The sequence below is a fragment of the Sturnira hondurensis genome, unplaced genomic scaffold (assembly GCF_014824575.4).
Source record: "Sturnira hondurensis isolate 20B ecotype Veracruz unplaced genomic scaffold, ASM1482457v3 Scaffold0024822, whole genome shotgun sequence".
Lineage (NCBI taxonomy): Eukaryota > Metazoa > Chordata > Mammalia > Chiroptera > Phyllostomidae > Sturnira > Sturnira hondurensis.
Window position 1 is genome coordinate 1,868,828 of NW_028097453.1, and position 24,591 is coordinate 1,893,418.

The window sequence follows — 24,591 nt, forward strand, 5'->3', positions numbered from 1 at the left end:
AAAGCAAGACTTAAAAGGATCAGATTTTTAAAAATAACTGCATCCCAGACAAAACTCTAGAATTTGTATAGAAAAACAAAAATATCTAAACCCCCAAATTAAAATTCACAAAGTCTAGCACCCAATCAAAAATTACCAGGCACGCGAAGAAAATATATCTAGATCTATATATATCCCATGATTAGGAGAAAAATCAATCAATTGATATCTAACCAAAATGACATAATGTTAGAATTGGTAGACAATTCTATTAAAACAGCTATTATAACTATATTCCATATGTTCAAGGAGATAGAGAAAAGACTAAAATAACTAGGGACATGAACAATATAGAAAAGACCCAAATCAAACTTCTGAGATGAAAACCACAATATCTAAAATGAAAATATATGTACATTTTAATATGTAGGATGGTATTTTATTTATATATATATATATGATGGTATTAATAGATTACATACTATTGAAGAAATTAGTGCTAAACTTGAAAAAATAGCAATAAAAACTATGTGAAACATAGAATGTAAAAAAAATGTTAACAATGAACTTTGGGACAAATTCAAGTGATCTAATATAAGTTTAATCAGAGTCTCTGAAGGAAAATATCTGACCATATAATGGCCAAAATTTTCCAAATTTGAAGAAAATGAGAAATACGCAGATACAAAAATATCAGTGAAAACTGAGCATAAAACACATTGAATGAAACTACACCAAGGAACATCATAAAGTGTCTAAGCTAATAATAAAGAGAAAAACCTTCAAAACGGCCTGACGGGGGAAAAAAACATATTATACACAGACAAACAAGAATAGTAACAGCAAACAAAACAAACAAGCAAGCAAAATATAACCAAAGACACTGAAATAGAGAACAGGGGGACAGTGACCAGAGTGGAGAGGGGAGGGAATTTCAGGGGAAATAGGGGAGGGATTTAGAGGAACCTAAATAAAGGATACATGGACAACAACTGAGAAGGGTGGAAATGGGAGGGAGGGGGGAGCACGGGCGGTGGGATGGGATGGGAGTAATAGACAGAAAACTGTACTTGAAAAGTAATTAAATAAATTTTTTTAAAAAACTAAAAAAAAAGAAAAGAAAAAAGAATAGTAACAGCAGACTTCTCATTGGTGACAATACAATTTTGAAGAGAGTCGGGTGATAGCTTTAGAGCCCTGAGGGAAAAAAGCTGTCAACCTAGAGGGAGTTCTATACCTAGTGAAAATGGCTGTCAGAAACAAAGGCAAAATAAAGACTTTTCTCCAACCTACACAAGCTGAAGGAGCTCATCCCCAGAAGACTCATGGTAGGAGAAATACGGAGGGGTGCACTTCAGGCGAAAGGGTGTTGACTCTGGAGAACTGGATCCGTACAAAGGAATGTAGTGCACTAGACATGGTAATGATGTGGGCGAGTATGAAAGAGTATTTTCTGTTCTTTAAATGTCTTTGAAAATCCCTCAGAATGTACTGTGGGATTTAAAACATAAGAAGAAGTAAAATGTTTGACAACAAGAACACACAGGCTGAGAAACGGAAGTATAACAGAGTAAGATTCCTACACTTTCATGAGTCAGTATATCATATGAAGGCAGACCACAAAGTGTTAAAGATATTATATTGCAATCCCTAAAACAACCAAAAGAAAAAAAACTCGTAAAGCAACAAAAGAGATGAATGTCGACTCATGAAAAGTCCTCAATCTAAAACAAAGGAAAAGGGGAATAAAGAACAGATGATGTAATAACAGCAAAAATGCTGATTGAAAACCAACCATCTAAAAAATGACTTAAAATGTAAAAGGTCTAAACAACCCAAAGGCAGAGATTGTCATGTTGGATAAAACAGTAAGATTCACACACAGGCTGCCTGACAATGAACCTACTTTAAAGACATAAATTGGGTAGATTGTTACAGAATACTCCAACCAAATGCCACAAAATACATATTATTTTTGAGTGCACATAGAACACTCACCATTAAATGTCTAAATATTATGTTTAAAGGGATTTAAATCATACAAAGCATCTCCTCTGACTACAATGGAATTAAACTAGAAGTCAATAACAGAAATGTCTCTGGAGAATCTCCAAATGGTTGAAAAACAGCACGTTTTTTTTTTTTTAAGATTTTATTTATTTATTTTTAGAGAAGGGAAGGGAGGGAGAAAGAGAGGGAGAGAAACATCAATGTGTGGTTGCCTCTCATGTGTCCCCTACTGAGGACCTGGCCTGCAACCCAGGCTTGTGCCCTGACTGGGAATCAAACTGGAGACCCTATGGGTCACAGGCCAGCATTCAATCTACTGAGCCACACCAGCCAGGGCTGAAAAGTAGCATGGTTTTAAATAACCCAGGAGTCAGTGAAAAACCCAAAAGGAAAATTAAAAAATATTTGTATATGAATGAAAGTGAAAACACAACTTATCAATATTTGTGGGACACAGATAAAGCAGTTCTTAGGCAAATACAAGATGAAAATAGGCCATGATACTGAGAACAATTCTAAATATACTGTTGTGTTTTTTTTTGTGAAGATGTTATTTATTTTTAGACAGAGGGCAAGGGAAGGAGAAAGAGAGGGACAGAAAAATCTATGTGTGGTTGCCTCTCGCACACCCCCTACTGGGGACTTGGCCTGCAACCCAGGCATGTGCCCCGACTGGGAATCACACTGGGAACCCTTTGATTCACAGGCCACCACTTAACCACTGAGCCAGACCAGCCAGGGCCAAATAGACTTTTGAGTACTGAAACCAGATTATAGCAGCCTAAGAAATAAATAGGAGTTAAGAAAATTAAGGTAGAAAAATTGGATTTCTCCTTAATGGAGAGTGTAGACTCTATTTTCAACACATTCAGAGGTTAGGGAAGGGCAAGGGAGGGTAAATAGTTTTGAAAAAAGTTTTGAGATAGTTGGGAAAAAATAGTTTATTTATAGACCAAGGGTACTTGGTTAATGGTCAGAGAAATGTAAAAAATTCAGAGACATATGAAAAAAAGTAGCCCTGGCTGGTGTAGCTCAGTGGATTGAGCGCGGGCCTGTGAACCAGAGTATCAGGGTTCGATTCCCAGTCAGGGCACATGCCTGGGTTGCAGGCCAGTTCCCAGCAGGGGACTCACGAGAGGCAACCATGCATTGATATTTCTCTCCCTCTCTCCTTCCCTTCCCCTCTAAAGATAAATAAAATCTTTAAAAAAAAAAGGTAAAGCCAGACTTTGAACCATGTACAAAATTCAGTCTAGGGAAAATAAAAACTGAAGTATAAAACATAAAACTAGTCAAAAATACAAGGGAATATTTTTGTAATTCTTGGATGAAGGACCTGGCAAATTAAACCCAAGCAGCACAAAACCACGTGGCAAAAATTGGTAGTTCTGACTACCTCAAAATTAAGATTTGTGGTCAGTAAAGAACCCAATAAATAAAATTAACAATTACACTCAAAGTCTCTTCTCTTCTTTTCCCTTTTCTTTTCTTTTTTCTTTCTACAATTGGACCATGGTCATGGGAAGGACCCCGCAGAAGTAAAGGGTCACCCTCATCACTTCCTACGAAGGATGCTTGCTGCCAACGCGCCTTAGCACTGACGCTGCCCCCTGGACCACCTGGCCCAGGTCGCCGCGTTCTTCACTGTCAAGCTACCCTCACCTCCCGCTACCACCACACCATTTATGTTCTGTCCTCTTTGGGAGGAAGTCACGACCTGTAGCCCACAGGTAAGGAGGGAGAATTATTAAGGGAACTATTAATGAGTCCACCTCAGTAAGAGCCAAGTAGCTATGGAAAGTATTTGGAATTCTTCTGCATGGGCGATTTGTGTCTTCCCCCATATATTTATTTACTTACTTATTTATATCAGTACGGATTCATACATATTTATTTTATACTTTGGGCAATAAGTTAAAAACGTTGTTGCTCATATTTTCTAGTGTTGACTACTGGGGGTGCTCTCAGCTGACTCCTGTGTTCGTTTTAATTTTTAACATGGGTGGATACGACTTAAACAAAAGCTCTTTGGGGTCCTTGATAATTTTTAAGAGTGTAAAGGGCTCTAGAGACCAAAACGTTTGAGAACCCCACCTGACCCCCAGACCAGGTGTGGGCACTGTTTCTCCGCAGGAAGGGGCTGCAGACAGGGCAGAGGCATAGGAGGCCACACTTGGACACCCACAGGGACACACGCTGCTCGGTGCCACGCTCCGCCAAGGTTTTCGCGGAGCCTGACTTGCTGGAGTTCTCCTCCAGGAGCCAACTCACCCTGACCTGCCTTTCCAGGAAACGCCGCTGCGGGGCGCACGGCCCCCAGAGCCAGCCTCGCGCCGGCCAGGCAGGACCGCGGGTGTCTGGGTGTCTGGGCTGCAGCGCAGCGTGGTCTTCCGCGGGGCCGGGGTCCCGGCCGGACCTAAACCGTCTAGTCTCCAGGCTCGCCCTCCTGGGTCCCATCAGGCGTGCGCCCGCGGGCAGGAGCGTTCCTGCGGCAGTGCCGGGGCGCGCGAAGAGGGGCCGGCCGCTCCCCGCTCCCCCGAGGAAGCCCCGTGCCCTCCACCTGCCTGTCCCCGCAACCAGCAGCGGGACAGCGCCCTGCTCCCCGCCCTGCCCTCGCTGGCCCGGCCGGCTGGGCCCCACAGACCCTTTCGTGTGCAATCGCACGACAGGCAGAGATAAATGGCTGCATCTGGAGACCCGGCTAATTGATACAATAAGTTCTGTCATTGTCTCAAGAATAAGGTAATGATTTGGCAGAGGGAATACTTTGATCTTATCAGCCAAGAAAGACGTCTCCAAGTGAAACTTCGGAGAGGGGCTGGAGGCCTCCAAGTTGGAGTGTGAAGCCCTTGCCCCCTGTTCGCGGCCGGACACTGCAGGCTTTCCAAGAAGGGACGGAAGGACCCTTCTCTTCGAAGGAATGGAGAATGTGCGCACATATGCCATGTGTTGTGTGTGCAGAAGGAGTGGGTTCTGGGCTGTTCGGGAGCAGGGGGGTGGTGGAGGCTGGAGAAAAGAAGGGGTGGGGGAGGGCAGGCTGGGATTAGGAAACCCAGATCTGGCTCAAACCTGATGGTTTCTTACACAGTGAGAGCCGCCGACTGGGGCTTTTCGGGCAGGCGGGTGTACGGAGAGCCTCGGTCCTGCCTTCTCGGAGAAGCTGCGCACACTCACACACACACTCTCGCCCTGCGCCGTGGGTGTCCCTGCCTGGCAGAGGCCCCAGCACAAAGAGGATTAGAGAGATGAGCTAATCTGGTGTGTGTCCCAGACAAGGCCCCAGAAAGGGACCTTGTCTGCACTGACGTTTACCGGCTAAAGGCGTGAGGAGTCCTTTCTCGGGGGCCTGCTGGCTGACAGGGGCAGAAACTCCCCCACCCCCACCGGGAACCAAAGGGAGCCAAGGCCCTGACCTCAGGGAGCAGGGAAGCAGGATGGATGGACTGTGCTGCAAGAAATAGGAGAGAGGTAAAGAGAGAGAGATCCCCACCGGAGGAACTAGATCACCCAACTTGCTTCAAGAGTGAAGAAACTGAGGCCAGGAGATGGCAAGTGACCTACAGAGCCATGCAATCATGTGTGACTGAGTTGGGGGGGGAGGGAGACTGAGGTTTTTCTAGTTCTTTTTCAGGCTAGTGCACTTTGCACTGTGTTGCTGGGACTGCCAGGGAAGGTGTAACACAGAGGGAGAGAGAGAGACAGGGACGAAAAGAAGGCTGCACACCAAGGAAAACACAGAGAGGACCACAGACACATGCACAGACTGAGAAAGCCAGAGAGAGTCAGAAAGAAGTGAGGAGACAGATGGGGAGAGTGAAAGAAGAATGAGAGACGGACTCACGCAGATTCATGCAGAGGGCAGAATGGAGAGAGAGACACATACACACCAAGAGATGGGCAATGACAGAGACTGATGGCAGAGACAGAGGAAAGGCAGACACAGACACAGAGAGACAAACACCGAGAGACAGAGATATGACCCAGAGGGACACAGAGAGGCCATGCGGGGAGAGCAAGAGGCCAAGTGAACTGAGGACGGCAGAGTGGGAGGGAGGCAGACAGTGGGCTCTGTAGATTTTGGTCCACTGAAGCAGATCATTCCGGGCCCAGAACAGGTGGTGGGGAGAGAAAGAAAGCGCCATGCTTGGCCTGTTTGATACATGCAGACTGGAAGAGGGGAGCTGGAGGCAAAGTAGGAACCACGATCCCTTGGGGTCAGGCTGGCCAGTGACCACCCAGGATCCCTGCAGCACACCCACTGGCCTCACACAGAACCTGGGCCCCCGCCCGGGATGGCCGGCAGCCCGCCCACTGCCTGGCTCCAGTCTGATTACAGCCAAAATGCTAAAAGGCTCCAGACCCCCACGCCCCGCCCCCTGGGTCCCACATCCCAAGCTTCCCCTCCTCCTTCCCCTTCTCCCCCAGCTCCCTCTCTTCCTTTCCCTCCACCCGGGGCCCCTTGGGGAGCAGTCTACCCCGCTGTGGTCACTGGCTGGGAGGAAGGGGGTCCCTGCCCTACCAACCCCCTTCCGGGGTTTGGGACTGGATGCTCCTTCCTTCCAAAGCCCTCTTGGCCTGGCCTCTTTGAGACACGTTCCATGCCTCGCCTGGGACCTCATAAATACCAAAGAGAGGCCGGTCAGGCTATGTAGAAAACATAGATCCCCACCCACCCCCTTAAAATCCCCTGGGTTCTTCCCAAGCTCCCCTCTCTTCCCTAGACACCTGCATGGGGATGCTGGGAAGGGGGAGACAGAGCAGGGGCTGAGCACGGGGTGTGTGTGTGGGGGGGGGGTGGGGAGTGCGGGATTCCTGTGTGAAACTGGCCCCATTTCAAATGAGACTTGCCTCGGTTTGCAAAGAAATCTCAGGAAAGGCAGCTCAGGGCCCCTAGTGCAAGCAGCAGGAGCAGGAATTCCTTGACTTTCATCCAAACCTCCCCCCCACCCGTTCGGCCTTCTCTCTGCTCATTACCATCCACACCACCTCCCACCCACTGGGAAAGAGAGAAGGTCATCGCCAAAGGGGCGAGAAGGGGGTGGGGGAGGGGCTCTGGGGCGGACAGGCCCGGCAGAGTAAGAGCTGTTTATCTGCACCCAAGCTCCTGGAGCTGATCTCCACTCCCCTCCAAGGGCCAGTACAAGTTCAAAATTGCTCAGTCACATATAGCTGAGAATAGCATGAAAGAAGATGAATCTTACGTGGCTCCGCAGGGCAGCAGAGTAGATGAGGCATTGGGTGTGAGGGCAGGAGGCTAGGGCGCCACCTTGAGGAAGGCCTGGCTCTGCAGGCTGAGGGGAAGCTGTCCCGCTGGAGGTGCAGAGCAGCAGCAGCAGCAGCCTTGGGGGGGACTGGGGTTCGCTTCCAGGTCTCTGCTGACATCTGCAGCCTGAGCCTCCGGCAGTCAAGCCTGATGTGCCACCTTCAGAGAGCTTTATTGTATTTGCAAGAAAACGCCCTTTCACTCCTCCAATGTCGTTTCAGGTGCCCTGGCCAGTGCTGGGCACACAGCAGGTGCTCCGCGAGTGCCTACATGACTCCATGGAGGCCCCTCCGGACCAGAATTTGACTCCCAAATCAGTGACTCTTCCCCTGGCCCCCATTGTGGTGGAGTGGGGTCGGGGTAGGAGGGAGGAGCAGGTCAGGCACTAGCCACTAACCCAGCCTCTGGCCTTGACCCCCTGCCTGGAAGTCCCACAACAAGCCCTTGCGTGAGGAGCTGAACTCTCCAGTAGTGTCTAGGACTTGAGGCTGGAAGTTTATTTTAAGATTGGAAGCTCCAAAGTGGCAGATCCCAGAAAACCTCTTCTCTGGCTCTGTATTTGTTCTCCAGTTAAGTGGTTGAGCACTGCTCTGCAGTCAGCTGGCTCCTGCGGCCTGGGGTTACTCCTTGGGAGCTGGGGGCTCAGAGGAGAGAGGAAGAAGAGGGAGTGAAGCCCCATCCTCTGCTGTCCACTCTTGGACAGAGGTAGCCTGTGAGCGGTGGAGAGAAGTCTTGTCCCCTCACCCACTTTCCTTTTGAAGCTACTGATGTTTCTGCGCCACGCCCCCCGCCCAGCTCAGCAACATGCTTTAATAGTTGAGCATCTATGTGCTGTGCCAAGACACAGTCCCACTTGACTGTAAAGACAGCTGAAGCCAATGAAGGGGCCTCAGAAGTGAGTTTGGGGCCCATGTGGGTGAGTCCACCCATGATTAGGGCTGATGTGATCATCTCCAGCTCCCCACCCTGCAACCTCAGGCCCATATGCAGAAATAAACACGGGGCCAGAGTCACACCCAGGCCTAAGCACAGGGGAGTCTGGGAGAGGCTGCTGGAGCTTGCAGACTGCTGCCCAGCCTCGGGGTGGGACTGGCTGGGAGGAGGTGAAAGCGTGGTCCGAGGGAAGGGGCTGGGCCAGCAATGAGCCTGGGCCCACTCTTCTCCCACCTGCCCCTCTCACAAGAGCTCAGCATAAAGTCCACTGCTTTTTCAAGAAACATGAGGGCCCATTGGCGCCTCCCAGGCTGAGAAAAAGGACAGAGGGCAGGGGAAGGGTCAGCCGGTTGGTCTCTGTTCAGCCCTCTCCCACTCCCATCCGACTCCAGCTCCACTTCCCACCTTTCCCCTGAGGGTGGGCACCTTCTCCCCTGCACCACCTGGCCCAGCCCTGCCACCTACCTGAACTCTGCTCCTCCACCCTGCCTTCCTCTGCGCCAGCAAGCGGCCCCTTGCTAGCTCTGCACGCCAGCCCATGCCCTAGGTCTGTGCTGGCAGCTCCCTCAGCTTGGGCCATCTGCCTGGATGGACCCCTGCCTCCACAGAGCCTTTGCTGGATCGTCCTAGTTCCAAATCTATTTTTCCCACTTACAGCTTTCTTACATATTATGTTTTACATATGATGTGTACTGTTTGTTGTCTATCTTCTCCCAATAAATGGCAAACCCCATGAGAGCAGAGATTGTTGCATTTTGCTTTGTTCACTGACAGTCCTCAGTGCTGGCACGGTCTGGCACATGGTGGGAAGAAATAAATACTTGTTGAACTCATGAACGCACTCCGCCCCCCGACACAGAAAGTGAGGAGTAAAGGAGCAAGAGGTGGGAAGAGGGGATAAAGGTCCCTCGGAGCCCTTCTCCCCCAGCTGCCTCCGGGATGTCTGCGGCATCTCTGCAGCCAGCTGCGCCCTGTCCGCTCACACTCCCGCGTCTCTAACACCCCCAACCAAGAACTGACAGTAAGTTTGGGGTTGAGGGGGGCGGGCGGTTTCCACAGCGTTGTTTACACCAGGGCTTTACAGTTTAGATAAATCGAGGGAAGAGGCCTGAAAGACACCCGGAGATGAGGGGGCTACGTGGGAGAAACTGAGGCTGGAGAAGGGGGTGGGGCCAGATTTCAGTTGAACCCCCAAGTTGGGGACCCAGGGTTTTAAGAATTTTTGAGTCTTTGTAAGGACCATTCTAACGCCAGAGGCTCCACCTGCCAGCCGGGGAAGTGTGGGGCGGGGCAGGGCTGGGGAGGGATGGAGAGAGGGAGGCGGGGAGAGAGAAAGAGACAAGAGACAGAGACAGAGACAGAGAGAGCGTGTGTGTTGGGGGAGACGAGGGGAGTCGGTTTTAGCAGTAACGCCTCCCACCCCTTCCCGATTTGCCACGCCCCCAGGCGGTGTGCGGTGCCGGGAGGGAGGGCGGGGAGCAGTGGGGAGGACCCAGGGTGGAACGGCGAAGGAGAGAAATGGCTCGGAGGCTTCCATTCTCTCGGCAGGACCCCCACCCCGGCCTCTGTTCGGGAAAGCCGCCCAGCTGTTTCTGATTCTTTCCTACTCGCAGCCCCGCCCCAGGGGGTGGGGGACCAAAGCACCGGGGAAGCCGGGGGAGAGGGAGCTCTGCCGACCCCGGGCTGTAACAGGCCGGGAGTCCGCAACCGGTCCGCAGGTGTGCCCCCTCTGTTTCTGCTACCGATCGCCGGTCCTCACGCCGGAGGGAAGCAGCAGGACCAGATAGGCGGACGGAAGCCAAGTCTAAAAGTTTTTTTGGTGGGGCAGGGGTCGGAGGAACTGAGGCAACGAGCCCTAGAAGAGAGAAGTCCTACCTGGAGCCGGCTGCCCAAGGCGCCCTGTTGGCACCGTTGCAAAGGGAATAGAGATTCTCCTGCAACTTCCCGTTTCTGCGCTTTTCACACGAGCGCAGGAACGGAGAGAGGACCCAAGGAAAAGTGTGCGCCCCCTGTGCTCAGCTCCAGTGTCACTGTAGGTTAACGGACAGGGGGAAGTGTCTGAAAGCCCTGCCCCGCGCTCCGGGCCATCGCCCACGTTACTTTGGGGTTGCCGAATGAAGGGCGCTAGGACCCGGTGGCGCGGTGTCGGATGGGACAGGGCGCTCTGGGCGCCATGGGGCGCCGCTGCGCCCACTGCACCCGCCGGAGCAGGTGGGGGAGCGGAGCGGTGCAATGCCCAGGCGTCGAGGGGCGGAGGCGGCCGCCACGGCTAGGGCGCAGCGGAGGGCCGGGGCTGCGCGGGCGGAGCCGCCCTGAGGGCCCCGCGTGTCCCCAGCCTCGGCCCCGCCCCGCGCCGTCCAATGAGAGCCCGCGGCCTGAGGGGCTGTCCGCACACTCTACCCGCAGCCCCACTCCGCGCTGCCGACCCCCTGACACCGAACCCCGAGCTCCGAGCGCCACCGTCGGCTTCCAGACACAGCTCACTGTGCCCCTCTCCGGGCCCTGCTCCCCGACTCCTGGAGCTCAGGTGCCCCTAGGTCCCCAGCCGACCGTGAGCCTATGGCCCCCCAGGGGGGTGAGTAGGAGCAGCCTGAGTACCCCCAGCCGGTGCCGCGTCCTCGCCCCTCCGGGCCGCGCGGCGGGAGTCTTTGGGGAGCTATGCTGAAGCCCGGTGGTGCGGAGGACGCCGCGCAGCTCCCCCCTCGGCGCTCCCGCGCCCCCGTCCCCACTCCCGCGCCCCGACCCGCGGCCCCCGACGGCTCTCGGGCTTCAGCCCGCCTGAGTCTTGCCTGCTTGCTGCTGCTGCTGCTGACGCTGCTGACGCTGCCAGTCCGCGTAGACACGTCCTGGTGGTGAGTGCGACTCGCAAGTTTGGGAGGGTGAAGCTCCGGGTCAGAGAGGCCGGAGGCGCGGGGAGGGAAGACGCCGGTCCCTGCATCCGCAGCTCAGGAAACTAGGTCAGCGCCTCGACGGAGTTCGAGACGTTCCGGGAAGGGCTGTCACCGAAGTTGCGGAGGGACCGGGGGCGGCAGTGAGGGCGATAGCGGGGCGCCACGCCTTCGCCTCCGGTGGAGGTGGGTGCGGGGTATTTGGAGTAAGGACCCGGGGCAGAGGCTTTCCAGACCCCCATAAGCTGCGTCCGAGCTTCAGCTCAGTCGTTTCAGGGCACAAGCTACCCTCCGAGGTTCTCTCGGGGAGGATTCATACAGCAATCACCCTTCTGCGGCCTTCCTACAAGAATGCCTGATCTCCCCAGGTCATCGCCTCGGGAGGTGGCGAAGGGGATTGCGCTCGAGGGTGGAAGAGCCTCGCTAGTCCACCAACGCAGCGCGCAGGGCAAGGCTTAGAGACGGGACCGCGGCAACAACTGCCCCATGAACTCCCACAATTAAAACAAACCACTCCGGTTTGCATAATTTAGACATCTGTCTCCAGCGTCTGTTTAAAGGATGCCACTTGGAACCTTGAGATCTCCCTCCCGGCTTCCTTGTTCCTCCCCGACAACCCTCTCAGTCCCCTCCGAGAACCGGGGGCTTGTGGCGTCCCAAACCACTGAGAACCTGTCCTCAGACTTCCTGCAGGCCCTTGACTCCAGACACTTCGCCAGAGGCAGAGGAGCCACAAGGCATTGCAGATCGGCTAGACGTCTGCAAAGCCCCTGTGCCTAGTGCCTGGGTGGTGCTCATCCTTTTCCTTCTGCGCAGCAGGGCAGGGGGAGAGTTGGACTGAGAAAAGGCTCGGCCTTCTCATCTTTCCTCTCCACCCCGCAAAGTGGTCTCTTGAATGGACTGTCGCTCCTCTCTAACCCACGCAGTGCCCCCGTCCTCTCCTCATTCTGCTCCTCTCCAGCCCTCCCCCACCCTATCGCCACCCCTGAGTGCCGTCTCTTCTCCCCTCCAGCCCTGTGGCTTTTCTCCTCTGGACTCGGAATTTTGGCTGAAAGGATGCGGGGTGGCTGCCTGAGGGGCCAGCGAGCTTGGGCCGAAGATTCCTATCATTTCAAGATGCGTCTCTTGCTCACCATCCCCACCCCCCACCCCCACCCCGTTTTCCTGTTTCAGAAAAATCTCTCTTTTGGATCTTTTTTATCTCGGCAGTGTTGGGGAAGGCAAGGAGGGGGGTTCTGCATGGGGGAGCAGGGAGCCCATATCTTACATCTGGCTTGAAACATTCCTTCGGAAAGGGAAAGGGAAGAAGGGGGGTGAAGAGAAAAGCCCTTCAAAGTTCAGAGTGAGCCCAAAGCCACTCTTCGCCCGCAAGGGCTCAGTCCGGCTGGGGGCATGCCTCTTCAGTGGCCCTGTAGAGAAAGGGTGAACGTCATCATCCATCCCAGAGGGCAGCTTGCTTTTAGGGACTCCTGATTCCTTCCTTCCAGCTGGGGGGCTGTCTTGGGCACCATGTGATACTCAGGTGAGGGAGTGTCAGTCAGCCTGGTAGTTTCAGTACGCCGGAGGTGCTCCCAAAGACCCATCTGGAGTTCTGCCGAGTCCCCATTTTGGCACTTTGGCTATTCTCTCTCTCCCTTTTTCTCTCTCACTCTACTCCCCCCCCCAAGTGGTTCATATTAAAGATTTTTGGGGAAAACACCCTGGGTGGGAGAGCTAGCTGGGGAGGCAGGCGGGTGAGGCAGGGATTTAGCAGTCTCTGTCAACTGGAGGAAGGCAGCAGCAGGGCCAGGACGGACAGTGAGTGCAGAGGCGCTTTCCACCTCCTGGCCTCTCGCCCTGCCAGCTGCCTGCTCCAAGGGCATCCCTTCTGGGATAAAGTGGCAAGCTGCTCTCCACGCAGGCCCCCAAGGGCATTATCACTTTCCCTTAGGGAGAAAACCAGCAAGGGTGGCATCCTGTGCAGCCCCTGGAGGAGACACTGTGGACTCTGTGTGGGTCCGGGTTCCCCTCCCCAGGTCAATGCTCTCCCCAGCGCACAGTCTGCTCTTCCTCACAGCCTGTCCCTTCCTCTCCAGCCACGCCTTCCCTCTCCCACTTTATAACCGGAGGAGGAAATGATGGTCTCTTCATAGTCTACTATAACAAACAGAACAAGAAACGGGGGCTCCTGGCGTGTGCTTCCCTGCTCCTTTTGCATGCTGCAGGGGCTTGGTTGTAGGGAATTGCAAGAGCCAGACTGAGTCATGCATTCACAAAGGAAGAAGAACAGAGTGGTGTAATATTAACATCGTTGTCACCAACAGTGGCTGCCATTTAATGAGCCCTCACTAAGCTCCGGACACTGAGGCTAAACACTTACGCACATCACCTTCTTCAGTCCCTCAAACAGCCCAATGTGGGGGATACTACTGTTATCCCCTTTTCACATATGAAGAAAGTGAGGGGGAGGAAGGGAGGGGCAAGAGACTCAAGTTCAACCAGTTATGAAGTCAGACTGGCCTACTCCTGGCTAAGCCTCTCTTGCCCTTGGAATGAAAGTGAACATAGACTTTGGAGTCAGATGTCCTGGGTTCACCTGCTTCTCCTCTGACTAGCTCTGATGGATAGAGCTGAGTATCATCACTTATTCTTCCTGAGCCTCAGTTTCTTCCCCTGTAATGTAAATCGATCTCTCTCTCTCTCTCTCTCTCTCTCTGGTAGGATTTTTGTGTGGAAAAATGTTTTATAAACTGTAAGGTACCATACAAATGATATTGTATTAAGAGATTCAGGAAGGGTAACGGTTTTAGCCCTGTGTTCAAGGAGGGGCTAAAAATATACCCCTGTTTGGGCTGCCTAAACTATGTGCCCTAGGGAACTATAAAAGGGGGGAGTAAGAAGAGGCTCCCTGGCCTCATTAACAAGACACGAACATAAGCCATCTGCAGCTAGGCTGGCGATGTCCACAAGGAGTGACGCTGTAATTGAAGTTTATGACTGGCTAAGGGGGGGAAGAGGGTTGGAGGTAAGTTAGAACAGTTAGGACTTATTCAACAAGTAGTTATTAAGTGCCTACTGTGTGCCACACACTGTTCTCGGCTCTGGGGATACTGAAGACAAAACAGACAAAACCCCATGCCCTCGCGGAGCAGTGCACCCAGACCAGCTGGGGGTGTCGGGAAAATGCAGACCCTGACTCGATAGGCCTGGGATGGGGCCTGAGGCCCTGCACTTCCAACAGAGCCCCGGGTGATGCAAATGCTGCTGTTCTGGCGACCACACTTTGAGTAGCAAAGAGCCAGAGTGACAGTAGGATATGAGTCACTCTGTCAAAGGGAGGGACAGTCAGAGTAGGTGAAGAAAGTCCTTCTGGGGCCAGAAGCCGGGAAGGAAGTGAGACCTTCTGGACAGGGAAACAGAGCTAGAGTCAGGGGTGTACCTCATCACTACTCACCCTTAAACGTCTTTGTGCCCCTGACAGCTGGGCTAAGTGCTTGGCCCAGGGCAGGCATTTTGCGGGCATGTGCTGAGCTGAGAAGGGAATGGGAGGGGCCCCGGCTCAGCAGACAAGCACCCTGTTCTGTAGAATCTTGAAGTAGCTACTTAGTGGGGTGGAAGAGAAACTTCCTACTACTTTCTCTTACTTTCTACTACTTTCTCTTAGTAGGAAGAGAAACTTAATTATCTTCACATCTTAGATACTGAACAGATGTTCCCACGCTCAGTGAGGATGTAACAAGGAGGACCAATGTGGGCTACAGCAGAATGGATTTAAGTCAGACCACAGGAAGGACTTTTTGCCAGAGTTTGGCCTGCCTCACTCCAGGCTGTCTCATGAGGGCTGGATGACTGGTCTCCCATTCCCATCTAACCCCCGCCTTCCCAAGCCCCAATAAAAAAAAACAAACATCCATTGCTTAGGGCAGTACTCGGGCTGCACTGGGGAAACAGAATGGTGGTGAGACAGGGATGAGCTCCAGCTCCAACAGTCTTGAATCTCCAAACAAAGCACCACGGCAGTGGGTGTAACTCCAGGCTGTGCGTCAGGCGGCCCTTTCCGGCTTGGCCCAGCCCGGGGTGTTTATTTTGTTTGTTCCTGGAAGCTGTTGCCCTGATGGACAGTGCTGGGGATGCTGATTCCATGGGCTTTCTCAGTGCCGGCTCAGCCCTCTCACCCCTCCCCCGGGACAGATGGGCCCCATCAGCCCTGCTGAGGTCCAGAAGAGGCAAGCTTTGGCCCTCCTTGTGTTTGTTTTAGTTGGTATCACCAGTGGTGACCCAGTCTGTGGGTGAGAGTGGGATGTAGGAATGGGGGGAGGGGGCACATAGAGCCCAGAGCAGTCCAATTTTGCTCCATTACCCACTGGCCACCCTCCCTCTCCCCCCCCCCCCACTTCTAGGCCCATTTGGGACTCTTTCCCAAACCACGGGCCCATTCATAGCCCAAACCAAACTCTCTCCTGTCTGTGGCAGCAGCTGCCCCCCCTGGCCCCCACCTGTTGAGAAAAGGGGAGCGAAGGTGTCCCTTGATGTGTTAGGACAGGAGAATGGAGAATTCCCAGCAAATCGAGGAAGGTGCTGCGTGTTGGAGAGATAAAAAGGGCATGAGAAGTGGGTGAATGGGTCAGATCTCATTTGGTGGCCTTATGGGGAGGAAAAGTGATGATACATTCCTGTCTTCTCTGTGAAATGGTCTTCCCAAGGCTGGTGGTGGAGTCCAGGGCTAAGAGTGTTTAAATAAAGAGAACATATTGCCTGGAGAAATTTGAGAACGACTCTAGCAGCACACCCATCTTTTAGTAGCCTACCCCCAATGACCTTCTTAAAATAGTTCATAATGGGCAAACTGGGGACTGGAATATGGGGAATGTCACTGTCTTGCTTTACCTTGGCCTTGGGTTTCCCGCAGCCTTCTGCCCATACAGGACATCCTGCCCTATAGGCTGGGGAGGAGGATTTGAAAGAATCAAGACTCATCAGCTACGAAAGGCCACGGGCCTGGAAATACAGCGTAAGGGATGGAGAGTTGGGAGTGGGGTCTTCCTCCCCAGACCGCAGGTTGGGAATGAGGACTTTAGCTGCATGGGGCGGACAAGGGCTGTAAACATGACTCAGAGTTGCCCTCTGTGTCTCTGCTCACCGGCCCCACCCTGTCTCCATCCTTCTTCCTCCAAACCATGTCTTCATGGACCAACCATGCAGGACATGCCTCTTACATGTGGGTGTAAGAGTGTTATCTCAGACTCTCGTTTTGTTAGTTTATTTTTCCATGAGGCTCTTAATGTTTATTAAATAAACAGGCAATGGGTTTATGTGACATGCCCACAGCTTTTTGTGTATGTGACACATGGCTGGCCTGCATGCTGGGAGTGTGTGTCACTTTGGCCTTTGGCCGGGGAACTGGTGATGCTGGGAGACTGACCACTCAATTACTCTCTCTGCCACTATATACCTATTTCTTAAGAGCTTGTGGGGACCAGTTCTACCCATCAGCCTCAGGGAATGTGGGCTGGGAAAGGGGAAGGTACCACTCCAAGGTCTGAATGCCAAAACTTTCCCCTCCTTAATCCTCTCCTGCTGCAGAAAAGGGGCCCAGATGCTCTGACAAGGCCATCTCCACCTTGCAGGTACATCGGGGCACTGGGGACCCGAGTGATCTGTGACAATATCCCAGGTTTGGTGAGCCGGCAGCGGCAGCTGTGCCAGCGTTACCCGGACATCATGCGCTCGGTGGGCGAGGGTGCCCGAGAGTGGATCCGAGAGTGCCAGCACCAGTTCCGCCACCACCGCTGGAACTGCACCACCCTGGACCGGGACCACACTGTCTTTGGCCGCGTCATGCTCAGAAGTAGGGGCCTCTTCCACCCTACCCAGCTCCTCCTTCCCGTCCTGTGCCTGGGGGGCTGAGTGAATAGGGCAGGTGTGATCCCCTCTCCCCTGTCCTATACACTACTTCATAATCAGAGAAATGGTTGTGGGCAGAACCCAGTATACAGTTGGGAACAGAACCTCAGGGCTTCAGATATGTAGCCAGCGGCCCCTCCAAGTCCCAGTGTTCTGGGATGATGGGACAAAGCAGCAGCATTCCTGAGTACCTCCCTCTTTTCTCTTCCCTTTCCTGTCCCTCCCTAACCCCCAGTCTGTGGGTTCCCGTGCACTGCCAGGCTGAGGACCAGGTTCTCATCACCACAATCACTACTCACTCTGATACTCCAGACACCACAGTGATGGGAGCAAGGGATAAACAGAAAGGTGATATGTAAACATTGGGAGAGTATGTGGTTTGGCCCCAGCTCAGCAAAAAAAGGCTAAGCAGAGCTAGATGATGGTAAACTAGGAGAAAGGGAATGAGATGGGAAACCAGAGGTGTCAGGGGAACAGGAGTGACAATTTACCAATCCTCGAGAGCAGGGACAGAAGGAAGCAGGCAGGGGAAAGTAGCCTATCTCTCCAAAGAGGCTGACCACCCCCGCCCCACCCCCCGGGCTGGGCCTCTGTTGTTGGAGAACTGTCCAGCAGAGTGGGCCTGAAAAGGCATGGACTGGGCACGAAGGCAGGCATAGCTGGCCAGGGTTGGCACTTCGTGGGAGGTGACAGTTCACCTGAAACTTTTTCATGGATGGATCCAGGGAGTTTGGAAGGAAGCAAGAGTACAGGTTAGCCCAGGAAGTCAGATGTACAAAGAAGGGGACAGACAGTAGTGAAGGGGATTGTGAGGGGTCAGATATTCTGGAGAATGCTCTTGGAAGGGCAATTTGAATAAAGAGGGTGCTGGGGCTGCTCTAGGAAAAAAAAGAGAAGAGGAATTTCAGCAGGGGATTCTGTGGGCGAAGAGGGGGACCTTCCTGAGACACACTTCCACTCCTCTCCCTAGGTAGCCGGGAGGCAGCATTCGTCTATGCCATCTCATCAGCCGGGGTGGTCCACGCTATCACCCGTGCCTGCAGCCAGGGTGAACTGAGTGTGTGCAGCTGTGACCCCTATACCCGTGGCAGACACCATGACCAACGTGGGGACTTTGACTGGGGTGGCTGCAGTGACAACATCCACTATGGTGTTCGCTTTGCCAAGGCCTTCGTGGATGCCAAGGAGAAGAGGCTCAAGGATGCCCGGGCCCTCATGAACTTACACAACAACCGCTGCGGTCGCACGGTCAGTATTCACGGCTGTGCCTTGCGTTCCTGTTTGCTGGGGGAGACCATGTGTGTGCTCGTGAACTAAATGTGAAAGTGGAAGTGCTGAGGGCTTCTGGGTTCCTTCCGAGTGCCCCACCCCCGGGATAGGAGCAGTAAATGCAAAGGAGCTTGGGAATGCCTAGGTTCAGCCAGATGCACAGAGTCTTCACGAGGTGGAAAGCAGGGACAGGTGGAGAAAAGGAGGGAAGTAACTCTTTAAGAAGGAAAAAGCGTGCTCCCATCAAGACTGAGGATCATGAGGCCTTGTTCCAGTCCACTGGTATCTGAGCACCTCCTATATGCCGAGTCCTATGCTGGAAAATGACATGCTACAGAAGCAGAAGGCATGGTACCTTGAACTCCAAAATACGTGATGTGCCAGCATACTGTAATCATGAACAGAATTCTGTGGCCCTAAAGTTCAAACAGCCTATCATGAAAAGAAGAGTATTGTGGATCCAGGAAGGCTTCCTGGAAGAAGAGGTTCTTGAATTTGATCAGGAAGAATGGGTGGGATTGGATGGGGGAAAGAATGACCAGTGGCCAGCCAAGACCAGGTCCTGCAGACCTCAGAGCACTCGTGTTTTCAGTTCAAGGGATGACTGAAGTGCCCTTTTGGCTGCCTCTCCCTTACCCGCCCCCCTCCCTTCCAGGCTGTACGGCGGTTTCTGAAGCTGGAGTGTAAGTGCCATGGCGTGAGTGGCTCCTGTACTCTGCGCACCTGTTGGCGTGCACTTTCAGACTTCCGTCGCACAGGTGACTACCTACGGCGGCGCTATGACGGGGCTGTGCAGGTGACAGCCACACAGGACGGTGCCAACTTCACAGCAGCCCGCCAAGGCTATCGCCGTGCCACCCGGACTGACCTCGTCTACTTCGACAACTCCCCAGACTACTGTGTCTTGGACAAGGCTGCAGGTGAGGAGGGAAAGCAGGTGAGGTCATGGAGACCAAGGCCAGCACCCCTGAGTAGTCATGGTTTGTTCATCTTCAGGAGTTAGGGAGGGGATACTGTGGGAAGAGTCAGTCTCCTCCTGACATGAAAATCTTGGAAGGAGGTCGATGACTTATAATTCAGTCTGCCAGCCAGTGCTGCCCAGTCAGAGAGGAGAGGCCGCTCAGATCCTGCAGGCCTGAGGTCCGCATGATATACAGAAGTGAGGGAAATGGCTCGGTGACTATTAAATGAGTCACCTGTTCTCAGTACCATACCCCGCAACGTGTGGGCTACACAGAAGCCTAAGATGCAGCCCTAAGTCTCCGGCTTTTTACAATCTAGATAAGAAATGAGATGTAATAGGTAGACAGATATAACTGCAAAAGACAGATAACTAGAGAAATTGAGAAGCTCATTTGAAAATGTGCAATCTAAGCTATTTCTGAAGTGTGGAGATTATCTGGATAGCTGAAGAGAACAGGCAGATATTGTCTACGCAGAAGCAGAATGGTAGGTGGTGCATGATCGGTTCCAGGAACAGGGAGTAGATTAATCTGACTGAGTGAAGATTTCCGATAAGGGAGATTAGCAGTAGAAGGATGGCTGGGATCAGACCACAAATGACCTTGAAAGGCTTTACCCAGCGTGCTACCACTGAACACTAATATGGAGCTGGGGAAGCAAGGAAAGAGGAGCTCCCTACCAAGGCCTGCCATTTGCTGGCAGGAAGCGGCAAATATCTGTGACAGGTGTTTGGGGTGGAATTCTTGGGGATGCTGGAAGGTGATATGGTATTACCCCAAAGGATGGAAGTTACCACCTTGGGTCCGACTTCAGGTTCAGACAGGGTAAACCGGAACCACGTGCAGTGCCCCATATGGCTCTCCCCCGCTGGTGACTGTCCTGGACTCTCAGACTCAGCAGTCAGGACGTGGGTGAGTTGGAGTAAAAAACCAGCTGTCTTCGGCACTGTTTTCTTTTAAAGATTTTATTTATTTATTTATTTACTTTTGGTGGGGGGGCAAGGGAGAAAGAGAGGGAGAGAAACATCAATCAGTTGCCTCTCATACACACCCTGACGGGGGACCAAGCCCACAGCCCAGGCACGTGCCCTGACAGGAAACCAAACAGGTGATGTTTCGCTTTGCAGGACGATGCCCAACAAACCGAAAGAGCCACTCTGGTCAGGGCTTGGGTACTGGGTTTCCAACCATCGCTGTCACTGCTGGAGAGGCACGTGGTTCGGAGCAAACCTGGGCCCAGGACCAGGGTGGGGCTTTCCCCACGGGACAGAGGAAACAGCCTGTGGGTTTGAGGGTGCCGAGACAAAAAGGTTGAGGAGCCCATCGATTCCCCCAGTGATTTCCTGCGGTATAACTGAGAAGAGTACTTTCCAAATGCCTGGAAGTCATTCCATCACATCCTAGGTGTAAGCCTATGCTGTCTACCAACCACACCTAACATGCGCCTCTGGGGAAGGATCTATGGAATTAGGAGGGAGGGGAGTCACATACGTGTTTTCTCAGAGGCATAAAATTAAGTCTCATAAAACCCAAAGTGGGGCCTGGAATTCAAGGGGTCCAAGTCATCCCGAAGGGAATATGGAGCCAGGAATTCCCTTCAAGGCAGTACTGTCTGACTGCACCTTCTGTGATGACAGAAATGTTCTCCGTCTGAGCTCTCTAATATAGTAGCCACTGAGCTACATGTGATTACTGAGTATTTGAAATACAGCTAGTGTGACTAAGGAATTAAGGTTTAAAATTTGTTTAACTTTGATTACTTTAAATCTAAGTGATCTTATGTGGCCAGTGGCTACTACTCTGGCTATCTCAGCTCTGGAGGGTAGAAGAGACTTCTCATTCATGAGAAGGGCTTACGACCCAACTCTTGCAGTTAGGAGAGCAGCACACATGGGAGAACTAGTTGGCCACACTCTGGAGTGGTGGTCTTCTGACATTTTAAGTTATATCTTCCTATCATTAAAAAAATTTGAGCATGCACCTCTCATATGTGTACATTCACTTATAAATTATATCTAGGTTCTGCTGTACTAATACATGCATTATAAAACACAATAGCCCTGGCTAGTATGGCTCAGCAGATTGAGTGCCAGCCTGCAAACCAAAGCACTGCAGGTTCAATTCCTAATCAGGGCACATTGCCTGGGTTGCAGGCCAGGTCCCCAGTAGGGCATACGTGAGAGGGAACCAAGCATTGATGTTTCTCTCCCTCTCTTTCTCCTTCCCTTCCCCTCTCTGTAAAAATAAATAAATAAAATATTTTTTAAAAACACAATACAGAATAGGTATTTTTAAATTGATAGAGTAAAAAACAAATACAGAAGTTCTGGCATTTTCCTCCCATATCCCCGTGGAATGTGCAGACTCCTGCGACAGAAGTCAGTGCACTTACTCCCCTCCTTGAACTCCCAGGCTGGCCACCTTCCCATCCCTGGGAGAAGGTTGGAGGACATACTGTCTAGGATCCATCCCACCCAAAATTCTATCATTTTATGAGCTGTTGGCAGGATCTCCTTTGCTAAAATCACTGAGAATGAGGTCCTGAGTGTTTTCTGTGCATGAGGAGAACATCACCCCTGCCCTTCAAGAGTTCCCACTGCCAGGGTAAAGCAAGGGGCAGTCATCAGGAATTCCTTAGGGGTATGCCTCCCCAGTCAAGGTGCTCAGTTCACTCCTGGTCTGAGTAGAGATTGTGGAGGTGACATAACAGTCCACTGAGTCAGATGCTATTATTGTGCTTATTTTCACATGAGAAAACTAAAGCCCAAAGGGATGAACTGACTTGCAAATCACATAGCTAAAAAGTGGCAGGCATGAGATTTAAACTTAGACACTGACATCAGGCACATACTTTTCACAGCCATAGTACACTACTTCCCTGTGTAGTGCAACTTAAAGGTGTAAACGAAGGACCAAAATGCCAACAAGTGGTAGCTGGATAAGAGTTGTGGCAAGACTTTCTGGAAAAGATACATGATAGGCTATTTTTTTAAAACTTATTATTGAAAAACTCACACAGTAGAGAGTCTTCACCTGGCTTTGACAATGACACATCTCAAGGCCAAGTTTTAAAGGGGTCTGGGAGTGTATGTTGGCAGGGAGGGCACTGCTGGTGAAGTCAGTGGTTTCTGGGCAGCCCCTGTAGTGGGAAGAAACCGGCCTGGGGCAGAGGGCCAGGAGGGGATGATCAGGCCGGCCAGCAGGGTGTTTTCAGGAGAAGGGATTCTTCAGGATTTCCTGGTCAGCATGCAGGTAAGGGAACTCAGAGCAGCTGGAGTGAATAAGCACCAACTTGGTTCTCACTCTCTCTCCTTCCCAACCCAGGTTCCCTGGGCACTGCAGGCCGTGTCTGCAGCAAGACATCGAAAGGGACAGACGGTTGTGAAATCATGTGCTGTGGCCGAGGCTATGACACAACTCGGGTCACCCGGGTCACCCAGTGTGAGTGCAAATTCCACTGGTGTTGTGCTGTTCGGTGCAAGGAGTGCAGAAACACTGTGGACGTCCACACCTGCAAGGCCCCCAAGAAGGCAGAGTGGCTGGACCAGACCTGAACATATAAATACCTCACTCATCCCTTCACTTCAAACCTCCTGACTCAAAAGCACAAGATCTTTGCATGCACACCTTCCTCCACCCTCAACCCTGGGATGCTATAGCCTCTATTTAAGGACTCGGAGCGTTATCTGGAGGAACTCTGGTGTCCTAGCTGGTTCCTGAACCCTGGGAAGGAGTTAACAGGGAATGTGAGAAACTGAGCAACTGTCTGACTGCCCACTCTGGAGGTCAGAAGGGGCCTTCAGAGCAAATGAGTTGCACTAAAGCACGCAGTCAAGGCTCATGTTTCTCTTCCCCTGTGCTGGCTTCCTGACACTTGTGTGTGTGCATGAGGAAGGATACCTGGAGAGAGCTTCCTTTCATTCCTACCTGGCCGAGGGTGGATGGGACAGAGGTGAAATCGCATATCTCTTCCCTCGGTCAGTTTGAGCAGACTGCCTTGTGCCCCAAAAGGAACTCTTAGGCTACAACATTCTTCCATTATTAAGAGTTAGATGAGAGTTAGCCAGTGGACAAGGTTCCATTCATATGCTCACATGTTTATCAACTGCTGTGTTTTGTAAGGGAAAAAAATTATATAACTATACAAACATACATTCTCTTCCAATCTCTCTCCCCTTTTCAGTCTGTATTGGACAGTACTGGCCCTTTTGCTCACTGGCTGCCTGTTCAAAGTGAGGGCATGCCGTGGTACCCAGGCCTGCCAGATTATTAGAACGCCCGGACACATCCTAGGAAGCAGAACGTAGTAAGTCTGCCTAGGTCTTGGAATTTTATTTTTTAAACTCTCCGTAGGTTTAAACTCTAATGCATTTCCATGCATTACTCTGGTGGTCAACAGGTTGAAGGAACATGGAGAACAAGATGTATGACATGTGGAGGCGGGAGAGGGGAGCAGTCCTGATCTCAAGGGCCCACCGGAGGCACCAGTGCACAGCAGGCGGGCAGGGATCTCCTGCTCTGGCAGTTTGCAGGAGAGGATCCTGGCCTTTGAGGCAGGGGGGGATCCAGTGACTACAGAGGGAAGGAGAGCCGGCCTTGGGGCCAGAGTGGTAAACAGCTTAGAAAGCAGCCTTTCCTCATTTATTGAACAAGTCTCTGTTTAGTGACTCTCCCCGTCCTGGTGACCATCGTTGTTCATTCCATGTTCTCCCTATTGAGAAGGAACTCAGTAGGGGGTTCCTTCTATGCTACTACCGGCTGCCTAACCAAGCTTGCATTCGCCAAGTCTCCAGAGACAGCAGGCAGTCAGCGACACAGAGTCCCCAAAACTGTGATGTCCTATTTTTATGTGATTTGAACAGTGGTTATCTCTTGCCTGCTGATATTTTAAAGGAGCAGAGCAGTGTAGAAATTTGCAGTTATAATAGACATGGGTTGGAATCACAGCTGTTTTTGATATTTTGAAGCAAGATACTCAAATTCTCTGAGCCACTATCTTCTCATCTGTAAAATGACGGTATGAAACTATCTTAGATACTGAGTTTTAATTATGCCTCAAACTCCAGCCAACAGACACTCTTACCAAAGCCCCTAACTGGTCTAGCCCATCAAGACTTACTTCAGAATAATAAAGTATTGACAGCAGGCTGTGTTTTAAGGAGCCTACACAAGGAATTCTGAATATAGCCATGCCCCTTCCCAAGCTCCTCTCCAGCATCCCTTGGGGTCCTTGCGTGTTTGTGGAACAGCTTCACTCGGCACAGGCAGCAGAAGGGAGACATAGCTCTGGGCCACGGGGGCAGATTTATTTGGATGATAGGACTAATATTTGTGTAACCTGCTGAGACCTGTGTGGGAGAGTTTGGGGTGGTTTTTCTTTTGGCGAGGGGGTTTGCTCCGATTT

The 24,591-nt window shown here is 51.9% G+C and overlaps 1 protein-coding gene across 3 annotated transcripts; it reads left to right on the forward strand.

Moving 5' to 3' along the window:
• The first annotated feature begins 5,402 nt into the window (after nt 1–5,402).
• WNT2B (Wnt family member 2B) lies at nt 5,403–24,340 on the forward strand. 3 transcript variants are annotated; one of them, XM_037038846.1, is made up of 5 exons: nt 5,403–5,457; nt 16,680–16,900; nt 17,927–18,204; nt 18,881–19,145; nt 22,512–24,340. In XM_037038846.1, the coding sequence occupies exons 2-5, from the start codon at nt 16,774–16,776 to the stop codon at nt 22,739–22,741; spliced, it is 900 nt and encodes a 299-aa protein (XP_036894741.1). In that variant the 5' UTR covers nt 5,403–5,457; nt 16,680–16,773; the 3' UTR covers nt 22,742–24,340. The 3 variants fall into 3 exon arrangements, with proteins under 3 accessions (XP_036894741.1, XP_036894740.1, XP_036894739.1); XM_037038845.1 differs by lacking the exon at nt 5,403–5,457 and adding an exon at nt 9,077–9,206; XM_037038844.1 differs by lacking the exon at nt 5,403–5,457 and adding an exon at nt 9,685–11,037.
• The last annotated feature ends 251 nt before the right edge of the window (nt 24,341–24,591 follow it).

Bases quoted from the DNA above. Each gene is read 5' to 3' on its own strand.
- WNT2B (XM_037038844.1), top strand. From the start codon at position 10,844: ATGCTGAAGCCCGGTGGTGCGGAGGACGCCGCGCAGCTCCCCCCTCGG. The intron at 11,038-16,679 runs GTGAGTGCGACT...TCCACCTTGCAG, and splicing joins CGCGTAGACACGTCCTGGTG to GTACATCGGGGCACTGGGGA. The intron at 18,205-18,880 runs GTCAGTATTCAC...CCTCCCTTCCAG, and splicing joins ACAACCGCTGCGGTCGCACG to GCTGTACGGCGGTTTCTGAA.